The 13,922-nt window shown below is 42.6% G+C and overlaps 1 protein-coding gene across 1 annotated transcript in view; it reads left to right on the plus strand.

The window, feature by feature from the left end:
- The window catches only part of fam83d (family with sequence similarity 83 member D), a 7,243-nt gene extending 3,766 nt beyond the window's left edge, over nucleotides 1–3,477 (plus strand). The window contains exons 2-4 of the mRNA XM_037679278.1: nucleotides 1–49; nucleotides 147–271; nucleotides 2,591–3,477. The exon at nucleotides 1–49 is cut by the window's left edge and continues 119 nt beyond it. Coding sequence (XP_037535206.1) covers nucleotides 1–49; nucleotides 147–271; nucleotides 2,591–3,413 — 997 coding nt within the window. The 3' untranslated portion in view covers nucleotides 3,414–3,477. The remainder of the gene's footprint in view (nucleotides 50–146; nucleotides 272–2,590) is intronic.
- Nucleotides 3,478–13,922: the final 10,445 nt, after the last annotated feature.

Genomic DNA, 13,922 nt, shown 5'->3' on the forward strand with positions numbered 1-13,922 from the left:
TTTTCTCAAGATGTGCAGAAATGTTGGCGTTCGCCTGGATGATCTTCGGGTATGTGGCTGGTGTGGTTAAGCCGAGTTTGGCCCCATAGGCACAACATGAAAATATCACATTACATCATATTGAAATATGTCCTCAATCCTTCCAGCAAATGAGAGTGCGAACCATAACTGGTACGACTTACTACACGAGGTCTGGAGCGAGGATCACTGGGAGAGTTCATGAGCGGTTCATGCTGATCGATGGAAACAGAGTGGCTACAGGTTCCTACAGGTATCAGTTCACTGAACATTTGACCTATCAGGCTGTAGGTGACGCTTTTATCTTGCAGGGTTTGGTATCTTCAGTCATGCATCATGCAAACTAAACAGCATCAACCTGACTGCAACCTTCACTCTGTTTAATGGATCTTGAAAACACCCTGAAAAGAAATGTCTTTATTGATTTAGTTAGCACCATAAAAAAACAATCCTGCTATACTGGAAATCTAAAAACGCAGTTAACTTTAGAAAAACCTGCTAATTCAATATGTATCTATGGAAAAATGATCTACCCTCCACCCTCAATTCACTAATTGATAAATTTTGAAATTCACTCATCCACCATTTAAGTTGGTAAAACCTCTCCAGGATACATGGTTATATTTTATGATTCTTGTTTGAACATGTTTAACTATTTGTTCATGTGTTTTTATTAACATGGACTCTCAGTGAGCTGCAACTGTTAGGAGTTGGTGACTCGAAATTGAAAGAAAATATGTAATTTTTGTCCCTCGTCGTGGTGTGAAAAGTGAATTGGAAATACGGTCTGTCTGTGCACGTTATGTTATAACATGAAGAATAAGCAACGGACAACTTATGTTTTGGTGCATGGCGGCATCTAGGTGTAAGAAAGGTTCCTTTTTAAAAATTGGGTTGCCAGGTTAAAATCCAAGATGGCCACCTCCATGTAATCTGGCCACCCTTATCATTTAAGGAAACTATGCTTTCTAATTTTTATATTGCTTAAAAATATACTTTCCTCAAATGATTTGGGGCCAAGGCCACCATTGGCCACCCCCGGTTCCATCATCGCACCTGGTGGTGGATAAAATTGCTCCATCCCCTCACTAGGGACACTGCACTACCTTGGATAAGAAAAAAAAAAAAAAAACGACCTCGTTACCTCTGTTCTCCTGCACAGTGCAGCTCCTACCCACCTTGCACCAAAAACATTAAGGTTGCAGTCCCTGTTTAAAAAAACACTCCATCTTGAAAACGACAAAAAATGTCACTATTCAAATTAGTTAACAACTGGAGACATTGGTGTACAGTAGTCTCTTGTTTATTGTGGGGGTTACGTTCCAACACCCCCCCACCCCCCCGGAATAAGTGAAAATCCGTGAAGTAGCGACGTTATAATGATTTTTTTAAATTTATGTTAAGGCTTTATAAACTCTTCCCACACAGTTGCAATGTTCTAAACTCTTAAATCTACGTTAGTTTAACAACATACGTACAGTTCTGTATATGTAGCTAATTTACTCACCAGCTCTGCAGAACAGCAGCGGCTCGATTCTGGTCCGATTTGGTTCCGTTTCAGTGGACCTACCCTGCCAGTCAGCTTTCTGGCTTGGGGTGGTGGCGGTGGGCTCTGGAGGGAGCGCCGGACCTACGGTGCGCGTCACCGCTTGTCCTCGTGGGCCGGCTAGCAGCTCTCGGATTTGCCGATTGGTCTGGAGGTCTGGTTCTGTGCAGCCCTTGAGCACCGAAACACATTTTGGAGGGAGCCAGACTTTCTAATGACCAGTCTGGGACCAGATTGGGTCCAAATCTGGATGAAGAAGTCTCGGTGGGCTCCAGAGAAAAGCTGGACCTATGGTGGCACACGTCCCGAACAGAGCTAGTAGCTCTCGGGTTCACTGATGAGTCTGGGGGTCTGGTTCTGCTCTGGTTCTGTGCAGCCTATCAGCACCCGGGTTACACAGCACAGTGCTCTGTTTCTTACAGACGTGTCCTGACAGGATTTCTTTCTTGTGAATCTTACGTTTGTAAAGTTTAATTTTCTTAAAGAAACTTGTCCAGGTGACATGAACTAAATTTAACGTTTGAAAAGCCGGTTCAGCAGTCATGACTTCACTTTGCAAAAATACTGTTTGGCAGAAACCAGCAGCCCGAGGCACTACAGTACAGTATTGGCTTCTGGGAAATGAAGTCCTGTTGAGTGGTAATACAGTGTAGCCTTATTGAAAGAAAACTACAAAATGGTGGTGCCAGTCAAAAAAAAAAAAAAAAGCCTTTTTCCCAACCACGTGAGTACAATAATATTACTGTAAAGTTGACAATCGTGTGTACTGTACTGCACTGTACAAATGATTTTTGTACAATTCTACTGTACGTTGACAAGCGGCGATAGAGCGAGTCCTCGAAGTAGCGAGGGACTACTGTACAGCTGGTTTTGTTGCAGAACTCTGAATGTTTGCCACCAAGTCACCAACAAGTGCAAGAACCGAGTTTTGAGTTGCCAGCGTTTTGTTTTTTGTGCTATTTTAGTGTGCACGGCTCACTAAACTGGATTGTTTTGTTGTCATGTTTATTCTCACGGCTGTTCCAGGTTCAACTGGACCGACGGCAAACTGAACAGCAGCAACCTGATCGAGCTCTCCGGTCAGATTTCAGAGAGGTTCGATGAGGAGTTCCGTGTCCTCTATGCCCAGTCTCAGCCCATGAGCACTCGTGGACCTCCTGGTGTCCGTGGCAGCAGCATCTTCGAGAGCCTCGTGGTCAAGCACTCTGTCACTTTCTCTCCTCGTTTGACCAGAGAGAAGCTCGCTGAGCCGGCTTGTCTGACAAGTACACCCAGCCGTAAGCCCCAGGCGTTAGTGTTTGAGTCTCCACGTGAGCCCACGTCACCAGATCATCGTAAAGCCATCCCAGTCTCTGACTCCACCACCATAGATGGGATGGAGCAGAAGCACATGCAGGAGGAGATCCTGGCTGGCAGCATGAATCAGCATTTTGCTGCAGAGCTGGTCTCCTGTCATGTGTCGACTCAGACCAGCCTGTCGGTGGCAGACAGTGACACTCAGACCGACGCGCAGCATCTCTGCGTCACGACGCCTCAGAGAGCAAGGCCAGTCCAGAGCGTCTCGCTGCCCCCGTCCAGGCAGACCTCAGCCCCTGCTGCAGCTCCAGATGCATCTTTAAAGGACACCTTCCACAAGCTGACCAAAGAGCGCCAGTACCACTACTCAGCCATTCGCTCCAAACTGGAGCACATGATGACGTCGCTGAGCGAGAGGCGAGAGCTGGCGGACGTCACCAACATGACTCGGGGGCTCGGAGCTCACAGCAGGCAGAGGATGCACAAAGACTGTGCGCTGCCTGTGGAAGGTGCAGCGATGGGCACTTGGCCAAGAGCCAGATGTGTACACTAGTTTTTCTGCAGAGATTTTAGAGCTGCAAGGTAGTGGGTAAAAAAAAAATTTCTGCAAAAATGTCTGTAGGAGAGGAAATCTAGTTTCCTTTGGTGTCAACTTTGTCATTTCACCTGTTTTTTGTTTTTTTACATTTTGCGGTGATGGGTTTGAAAAACTAATATTAACATGATGCAGATTTTTAAACTAAAAGCTGTGCAATAATTCATCCAAATAAAGTAACGAAGTTTGCGTGATGACGAGCGGATCAAATCTGCTGTAGTGAGTGAAAACGAGCTGAAGTGTGTTCTGCGGCGGACGCTGAAACTAACCAGAGGTCCATTTGGAGAGCAGCCGGGTCTCACTGTGCCTTCAAAATAAAGCCATATTTTGCTCCATTACTGCCTTGTGTTCACATTTTCTTTTGTTTTCACATGTATTCTTATTATAGTTTAAGTTGCCTTTACACCCTCGTGAGTAAACGTGCAGAAAATGTTTGAACAAAGACTTCCAGGACTGACAAAGGAAGCAAACCACGCCAAAGAGAACGAGCACCTGCGCTGCGGGGTCTTCACGCAGTTAGCAAAGAGAGACTGCATCTGTGCTGCTGGCACCGCTGCTGGTTGTGCTGCCAATCACAGGCACCGTCCAGGGTGAATCTGAAGAAAGAGCTGCGTTACGGACTACAAGGAAAGAGTAAGAAACGCTAAATACACAAACAGATGGGCTCTTCAAACATTTGTTGTTACATTTGGTCTTCGAATCGTTTTCTAGGGAATAATCTGAACAAGCCCCAATTTTACTGAAATAAAGCCAGAGTAGAGTCACTGATGTTTACAAAGTGCTCCTCATCAGCAACAGTTCAAACATCTCTGCTGAAGAATCAAAAAGAGACGTTGCTTTAGTTTTTATTGTTTGTGGTTAAAGAGATACAGCAGTCCCTCGTTTATCACGGGGGATTCATCCCCTGAACACCCGCGATAAGTGAAAAAACACCAAGTAGGAATAGTACAAGTAGTAGTTTATTTTTATTATTTATATTGATATATATTAAGGCATTTTAAACCCTTCCCTCACATTTGCAATATTCTAAACAATGTTTCTAAACGCTCTAAAAGATCACAGAATGTCATGAACTTAGCTCGCTGCATCCTCTGCTCTCAGCCACTGGATATTGGCCATTTTGCTGCTATTCTGTAGAAATAATACCCGTTATAGATAACTATGAACAACTTGACTTAAAAAAAGTTTATTTCTGACTGAGTTAATGAGCTAGTCCGAGTGCAGCTGAGCTCAAACTGGATATTTGCAAAAGCAAGTGGTGGTAGCAGCTTGCTGTAGCATTTGTCTGGAAGTAGCTCCAGACGGAAGTTCTGCCACAATAAACTAGTAGTGTGTATGTGTTATAGTTTATAAAATAAGAGTGTGAATGAAGCACAATGAAATTTATTTGGTTGAAGTTGAGGGTGGCACAGTTGGCAGAGCCGTTTCCTCTCAGCGAGAAGGTTGCTGGTTCAAATCCAGGGCAAGAACCTTTCTGGGTGGAGTTTGCATGTTCTCTCTGTGCATGTGTGGGTTTTCTCCAGGTACTCCAGTTTCCTCCCACAGATCAAAAACATGCATGTCAGACTGCCTTCAGACCCAGGCCTCCCTTGTAAGAGATCTGTGATCTCAGTGGGATTAAATAAAGTTGGTTAAATAAAGTTTAATTTAAAAAAATGTCTCTAGATGAGAGTGAGAGAGTGAATGGTTGTTTGTCTCTATGTGTCCCTGTGATGGACTGGAGACCTGTCCAGGGTGTCCCCCGCCTCCAGTGATGGCTCAACATGGACACCAGTGACCCCGTGACCTGAAAAGGAAGAAGAGGGTAAAGATGATGGTTGAAGTTCATTAGAGGCAGCAGCTTGGACAAACCTTTATAAGTTCTGTCCACACGGTGCGAGGAGACCCAGACAAATGTCTCCTAAATGTCAGTAGTTCGTTGACTTTTATTAAAACTTTACATCAATCTTAATTTTACATTACATGCCTATTCCAGGAAAAAATTTTAAAAGTACCCGTAAGTCCCGTTGGCATTGCCCCAAAGTGCTAAAACAGGAAATAGCTGCTGCCGTTTGTGTTTGCAAACGATCAAATAATTTTATGTAAATAACAGCATTTACATGAACTGCCCCCAAAAAAAAGAACAGTTACTTTGGTTGGCTGCATTTGTACTAACCGTTAACTCATCGGTCCTGTCAGGTTTAAACTCCTCGTTTCTCCAAACTGAGACCGTTCAGAGACAATTAATACAACATGTAAGGAAAAAAAAAATGTTCCTAACTTTTCTACAGAACCCTGATTATACAAGTGTCCAAACTAACCCAACCATCCCACTGTTAGAGCACTGACTCCTCAGAATCCTAACAAAAGTATCCCTCGCTGAGCTTTATGTAACTAATGTTTAACTAATGTTTAACTACAGTGAGGGGAGGACACGCTCTATAACAAGATGTACAGACGGTCTTCAACAAGAATGTGCTTTCAGAGCATGATGATGAGCAGGAAGTGCTTAAACAACAGAAACAAACATTTTTTTCATTCCCTGGATAAATTGGTTAAACATTCAAAGCCACCTGCTGTATGAAGATGGAGTAACAAGTCAGAGGATCTAAATAATAAGAGGTGGTTGTTTTTTTTTCTTGCAGCGTTATTAGGTAATTATTAGATTTATTTATCTGGTATCCTGTTGAAATCAAAATAATGTAACATTTTACTGCACAGATAGAGTTTTACACAGCGAGCTGAGGGAATAAAATGATGTGAAATCATTTTGTATAATTGCTTTAGCTTCAACAGCAAACAGAACTGTATTAATAAAGACAACATCTTGGTTTTTTTATGACACCACCAAGAATATATCTGAGATACACACAAATTAAAATGACATAAAACTGGGATATTCTATTTCCATAACCGCTCTTACACGTTTAGTAGAGTTAGTTCAATAATTTTACAGGAAAACCATATTTGGTGTTGCTTTCTTCAATGAAGGGTTTCTCAACCCACCCAGCCCCCCTTGGAGAAATAAAACTCCAAAAACACATTATGAAGGTTGTTATATTTGAAAATAATTTATGGACTTTTGAGTTTTGTGTGGCTAAAAGTATTTGAACATGAAATAATTGCATGGTTCATAAAAATATGTGCAAATTGAATAAATGCAAAAAACATAAAACATATTTCTTATTTGATGAATCACAGTATGGTTCCAAATATGAGCAACTCACAAAAACTGTGCTTGTGTAATAAAGCTATGTAAAACTGAAATCTGCAGATGATTCGGACAAACTAGAAACAGATCATCGTCAGCTTTAGGAGAAAAAAAAAGACATTTCCATCGATCTTAGTCATACAAAATCAACTTCGTTTAGTGTTAATATTATTTTAATTTAAGGAGTAAAGCAGCAGAAACACAGACAAAAACACTCAAACAGGCACCTGTGCTGCAGCGACTAACATGATGTTTGGTTCTATATGACCCCAAATGACAGACCAAAGACACGAGGACAACAGGGATACAAAAAGTCATATAGTTTATTTACAGTTTATTTACAGTTTATTTACAGTGCAGCAGCAGGTTTGGCTGTGGGAGGAAAAAGTGTAGACGAGATGAGCATCTTGATATTGAATGATCCTTGATAACTAAGATGATGTTGAGCAGTTTGTCTTACTGTCGAATGTGGTTGCAGATGGAGTTGGGAGAGGTGTGGACAGGGAGTACGGAATCCAGAGACGGCGGGGAATCCAGCGAGGTGAGTATAGATCGATGATGTGGTATGGTTGAAGGATCCAGAGTGTAGTTTCTCAGATATATGGGTTTGGTGTGCAGGATTGACGACCAGATGCAGCCAAGTGGAGGTCGGACAGGCAGGACGGACGGGAACTGAACAGACGGGCAGAAAGGCAACAGGTTAGTACAGACTGAACACACTAAGGCTTTACTGGCTGTCACAATATTACCCAAGGCAATAAATGTTCGAGCGTCGGCTGAACGTCTGCTTGAGGCTTAAGTAGAGCAGCAGGTGCAGGTGTTGCTAATCAGCTGATTAGCTACTGAGAGAGATAGTTAAAGGGGAAGGCAGAGAATCCTACAGCGATGTGAGATTTTAGAAACAAAGCATCGCGGTGAGGAGAAGAACTCACCTCAGCTGGGTTGACTTGGAGCACAACGTATTAAATGTGTGACGAATGACTCCCTTCTGTCTTCATTAAAACAAGAGGTCTCTCACTTTGACTAATCTTGATTAAAATCCTTAATAAAAAAAAAACTCTCTTGTCCAAACTTACACTCTGTTAAAAAGGAAAATAACAAATACATTAAAAGATTTGTTGCTTTGTACATCCTTAAAATAGGTTTGAGTTGCAAAGTTCCGTCTGCGACACGTTTAAGCCGGTGGAAACAAAATCTTTAAGCATTGCTACAGCTCTCCCTGACCCCCCACCCCCTGGGGGTCACGTCGCACAGTTTGAGGGCTAGATCCTCCATGATTTACCTTCATCTTTTTTACCCACTTGTTTTAATTAATGGGTTTTAAGGGGAGTGGCGGCGCAGAGGTTAGAGAAGATGGGCCTGTGATCGGAAGGTCGCTGGTTCAACTCCCCCTACCGACATCAACAAGATGTAGGTGGGAAAGGTGAAGCACACACACCTGCCTCCACCCTCATTTGCCCCACCTTGGGCCCTTCAGCAAGGCCCTGAACCCCCACCAGCTGCTCCCTCGCCCTGGATGGTGACTCTGCTCCACACAGAGGGCTGTGGCAGCTCGGTGGTCTGTGGTTGTGTCAGGAAGGACATCCAGCGTAAAACCAACTGCCAAGTCTTCGTGCGAGTGAGTTCACTGAAGAAGGGAGCAGCCGAAAGAAGAAGAAAAAGTTTTAATTAATGGCTTTTGCTAATATTAGTTAATCTATCTATTTTCTTAACCTGCCTTTTCAGGTTGCAGGCGGGCTGGCGTCTATCCAGTTAATTAATTGCAAGTTAGAAGAAATTGTAACAATCTATGTGTGAAGAAAAACTGCTCATAAATTGGAGCGTAAAAGCGTAAATTACAGATAAAACAGACAAATGCCACAGAAGACAATTTTACAGCAAAACATGTAATTTTCCACGAACATCAACGCTACAAATGTGTTGGGTTTTTTTTTATATAAAATGTGCAACATCACCCCCACTGAAACTCAAAGCAGCTCTCAAATTATCACATGGCAATAAGGTAAGAACAGCAGGGGATCTCCACACCAGCAAACACATCAAAAAGTCTCTGCATTCATTATGTAAATTGACGCAGCTGAGGGGAATTCATCCACAAACAAACACAATGATGGCGACATGTGAGAGAATGGAATCTGATTTTAATTGGCTGCTGCAAAGCAACTGCTGTCTGTAATCAAGGAAGCAGTGGGCGACCAGCAACACATCAGCCTGCTCCCGCTGTATTCCACTAGGCTCACTGGGAAACAGAGGTGCATCCTGCACCTCAGGGGGGACAATTAAAAACACTAAATTTGTTATCTGCTTGTTTTTTGTTAATTAAACATGCCTTTTTTAGCCCACTGTGTTCTGAGACTGCGCTTGGTTGTAACACCAGCTCGACTCGGCCACCAGAGAGAGCTCTGTCCTCAGATTCAGCATGAAGCCGCCTCTGGATGCAGCAAAGTTCACATTCAGGTACTGAACACACCACTGGGTCTCTTAGCAGCTTTTAAAATAAATTATTCTAGTAAAACTTAGTGTGTACTAAAGTCGCATGCCATCTTAAACTGTACTATATTCAGCTATGAATAAAAAAAATAACCCAGTAAGTAAAGAAGTCACTGGTATTCCCAGGTGAACCTCTCCTGCTGCATGCTGGGTAAAACCCTTATAGATTGTGTGGCAGCAGCTGTAATGTTATATTCCACCACCATAACATGCTAAACTGATCTTAGCCTGCGTAGCCTGAGGGTTTGTGTGTCTTTTAGAAAAATATCGCATGAACAACTGGCCAAATTTTAACAAAGCTCTTAGAATCTAATTGATGTGCATCTACAACTGGTTAATGTTTGGAGTCAGTTTAATTCAAGATGGCTGCCACAGCCAGCTAATCTTAGAAAACAGAAAAATGGATACAAGTTTGTCAAATTGACACTAAAACTTGGTGCAGTAACAGCTAAACATGTATCCAAGAGGTGCTTATCATACAAGATCTTTGAAAAATCTTTACCGTTAACTTTTGCAGTCAATACTGTCTGTCTGTTAGCAAAATGTCTCATAATGGACTTGAATAAAAGTTTTAGAAAGTACTTCTAGAACTGATCGGCTTTCTGAGTCGACTAGATTCAGGCCGGCTGCCACGGCTGATCAACCCTCGCTACCATAAGGACTGATCAATGTAGGGGTGCACCGATTGCAGTTTTCTGGCTGATCACCGATTTCTAAAAGTCTGACCTGCCGATTCCAATTTTGGACGATACCGATTTTTTTTCTCTAAGCGACACTGTCAGGTGCTATAAGGTCACAATGCACCTGCAATTTTCCAATATTATTTTGTTGAAAAACATTCCCTTGGACAATATCCTAGAACAATACAAAGTTGTTTGAACTGGCCATGAGGTAGTGCTCTGAAATATAAATTAAGTTCAGACAATTGTTAAAACAACAACAAAAAAATTGGTAAAATCAGTTTCTCATGTAAGTATCGGCCAATTCCGATTTCCCAAAATTAAGGAAATCCGACGGCCGATTTATCGGTGCACCCATAGATCAATGTTCGTCATAACTCAGCCATTTTCATAGAAGTTGAGCTCATATGAGTTTGTTCACTGTGGCAACTCTGAAAAAGTGAGCAGCCAAAATAAAAACAACAACAACTGTGTGTTTACATAGGCTCGCCTGTAAATGCACCGACTGGACCCAGAGTTTATAATAAAGTGGAATAAAGGAAACAAGTTCTGCTTTTGGCCCGGGGCAGAAACTAACATCAAATCTGGCTTCTAAAACTTGATTGAGTCAGATGGCCCACCCGATGCTGAACATAAACCTTTTAATTACACCAGAACCTGGCTGATGAGTTTCAGGCTTGATTACTTGGCCTTCATTAGTCAGATTGTTAGCTGTAGTGACTCCCACAGGGGCCGTTTGGCATCTCTAAACATCGCCAGCTTCTGTGTTAAGCAATTACATTGACCCTAAAACCCACCCGAACAGGTGTGCGCGCCCAGATACACACGCACACAACGTGATGTACGTGCACTCCAGGTTTTTATCAGCCTGAACGGGCTGAAAGGGGGACTTTCAGTCTGTTCTTTAATTTGGAGAAAGAACCTGACTAAAAGAAAACAGAGATAAAATGTGCTGAGTCCCACTCGGCTTGGCTCGGCCTGTCATAATGACTCCATGTTTGCTGGGCTCCTCTTGTTGTTTTGCACCAGGGGCTGCAGGCTGTTGTCACTGCGGCGAGGAGGGAGCGTCCTCTGCCTCGGGCCGCGGCACTGTGATAACAAATGTTCAGCTCAGTGAAAAATAAAGTGCGTCTGCATTGTGCGGTCAGGATCTGGCCGTTTGTTTGGGTACGTGAATCAGACACTGTGACTTGTGCGGACGTTCGGTTTGCACAACTCAGTCACTTCCTGTGTTGTAACACTGATGCGAGGCCGCGCTCGGGCCTATCGCAGGTGGATGGTATCGTTGATGGGCTCTTTGCGCCGAGCTGCAGCCTCAACACGTCGTCCGACAGCAGCCTTGGGGGCTATTTTTAGACGAGTACAGCTGCTCCTTAGCGCCCACCCTTAAACCAGACATTAGATTTATGACAAGTCCACGAGCAGCAGCTGCGGTGTACTGCCACTCGGCTATCTGAGAAGTTTACGTTTTATTTTGCACAATGCCTTTTCACACAGCTGACATCAGTGTTAAACGCAGTTATCAGTGAGTGTTGATGCCTCACACTGCTGGACGTTTAAACCACAAGCCTGAAGCGTCCAGTGCTGCAGCGATGAGTCAGAGTCCAGTCACAGGACCACCTGAGTCCAAGACCAGCTCCCCCACCACGGCATGTGTCTCTGCACGTTGGCTCAGCACACTGTCTAACATCAGTGACAATTCTGCTTGTTTATCAAAAGAAAATACTTCCTGTTCCTGCTGAAAGCAGCCCGGTGTTTTCTTGTACGTCCCTCGTGGGACCACAGAAAGGATTTCTGGGACTTTGTGTTTTGTACCAAAAACACAGATGTGTCCTTTTGTTGGTTTTCCCTGACACTGCGTCTAAGACTGTCACATGCTTATGGTAAATGTCAGGATGAGTGTGAATGTGTGTGTGTGTTGGCACTAAATAAACTAATCCCCGAGCCACAAAGTAGCAGAAAAACTTAAGTTCGGCTTATCTCTGTCAGTTTGTTGTCTGCATTATTTAAAAGGACACCTTATCAGTGAGGGGTGGTGTGTGTGAGCCGTCTCCGCTGTGTGTGTGCAACACAATAATGTTCTGTGCTATTCCACATTAGCTGTGGTGTCTATTTCAGCAGCTCTCTATCCATGTATTGATGAATGTCCTCCATCGATCCCAGCAATGATTTGCCATGCAATCCATTACCCATCTGTCTGCTTCAGCTGGCTTTTAAATGATCTATCAGCTCGAGCTATTAACGGGAGTAGTGGTGAAGTCCAAAGGTTGGTGATAGGCTGCATTGAAGGGCGCTGTGTGAGTGTGTGTTTGAGGAACAGTCACATGTGTTGCTCAGAAGCAGGCTGCACAAGTTTACAAAGTTTAAGAAACTTTTATACTGATCGTGGACCAAAATGGAACACGGATCAAAGACTGATTGTTATAAAAAAAAAAAAATCCCTAAAAATCTAAATCTCTGGCGAGAGCTATAATTTCTGCTGTGTCTGTATAAAAATGGTTTGTTTTTAAAGCCCGCCTTATTCAAACTGAAGTTTTTTAACTCTTTTAAAGACGCTCGTGGCATTTAAATGTGCTGTCTTGACTGAAACAAGCAGTCAGCAACGTGACTCAGTGTTTAGCGCCAAGGACAATCAGGGACCAAACGTGGGACTAATGTGAGCTTTCACAAACCCAGGATAGGGAGTTAGACATATTCATAGATGTACATCAAATATATTTAAGGGCAATAGTTATCTTTTAAAAAGGAATATAAAAAGTGGTATGTTTAAAAAGGTTAATTGGAGGTTCTGTAAGAGGCTTGTAACAAAACAAACAACAACAAAAAAACAGCAAGCTCTATAGTTGGGGGTTGGTGCAGTAGTAAACTTTAGTAGTTTCTGCCAAAAAATAAAAAGAAAAAAGAAAACTGAATTTAATGCACATCTTTGTGTCCGATCACCTGCTGGCATTTTTGGGCCTCCTTTGGCGGAGTCACTGCAGGAAAATTTCCTCAAGACTTCCTATCTTGTAAAAAAAAAAAAAAAAGACCACTTTGTCCAATTGTGCATGAGCTAGCTCATGTCAAAGTCATGCTATTGTAGCTAGGCCTGTCACAATAACAAATTTTGCTGGGCGATTAATTGTCTCAAGAAATTATTGCGATAAATGATAATATTGTATAATTAGTAATTATTGTCAAATTTTAGAAGAAATGTTGATTAATTTGTTTTGAGTGTAGTACATTTTTATTAGTTAGTATAAGACTGTTTGAACCAAAGGATGGATAGTGAGGGTGCGAGCAGCACGTCTCTTTAAGAAAAATGGGAGGGAGGCCACTTGATGTGACATGGTAAATGGACTGTACTTATATAGCACCTTTCTATCTTATTTCAAGATACTCAAAGCGCTTTACACAACAATCTGTGTCCTCATTTACCCATCCATACCGCTCTCTACAAAGTTAATTAAACAAATCATTCTAAAGAGACTAATCAGAGCTTTATCACATTCAAACATTGATGGAACACACATCAGAGGCTATAAGGGGTTCAGTGTCTTGCCCAGGGACACTTCAGCATGTGACTGCTGGTGGGTTTGAACCCCCAAGTCTCGCATTGGAGGACGACTGCTCTAACCACTCAGCCACAGCCGCCCATGGGCTGTCTCTCCTTTTTTCGGTTCTCAAAATGGTAGACGCTCGGTGTGGTTTGAGCTCTTTAGCACAGCATTTTTTACACAAAGCTTTTAATAAAAAAATCAGTAAAAAAGTTCTCAGCTTCTTTTTGCAGAGAAAAACAACTTTTTAGATGAAGGCACGGGTTTCAACCGTGAATTTTGGAGCTTCAACAAGACGGAGGTTTTTTCCCAAGGTCAGCCGTATCTTAGCTTCTCAGCTTAGCTGCTTTTAACGATCCGAAATTGAGATTTTGGATGGTTAAATGGATTTTAAAGAGAAAAGAGAAAGGGAGGAGTCAGTGAAGAGGAGTTGAGCCTTTTGTCATCCAGTGTCTTCAGTAGAAAGAGACACGCAGAAACGATAAAGACGATAAATGAAAATGAGGTCGATAATTTTCATCATGCGATTAATTAATTTATTGTTTATCATGACAGGCCTAATTGTAGCTTC

The sequence above is a fragment of the Nematolebias whitei genome, chromosome 7 (genome assembly GCF_014905685.2).
Source record: "Nematolebias whitei isolate Nwh7 chromosome 7, NemWhi1, whole genome shotgun sequence".
NCBI classification, from domain to species: Eukaryota; Metazoa; Chordata; class Actinopteri; order Cyprinodontiformes; family Rivulidae; genus Nematolebias; species Nematolebias whitei.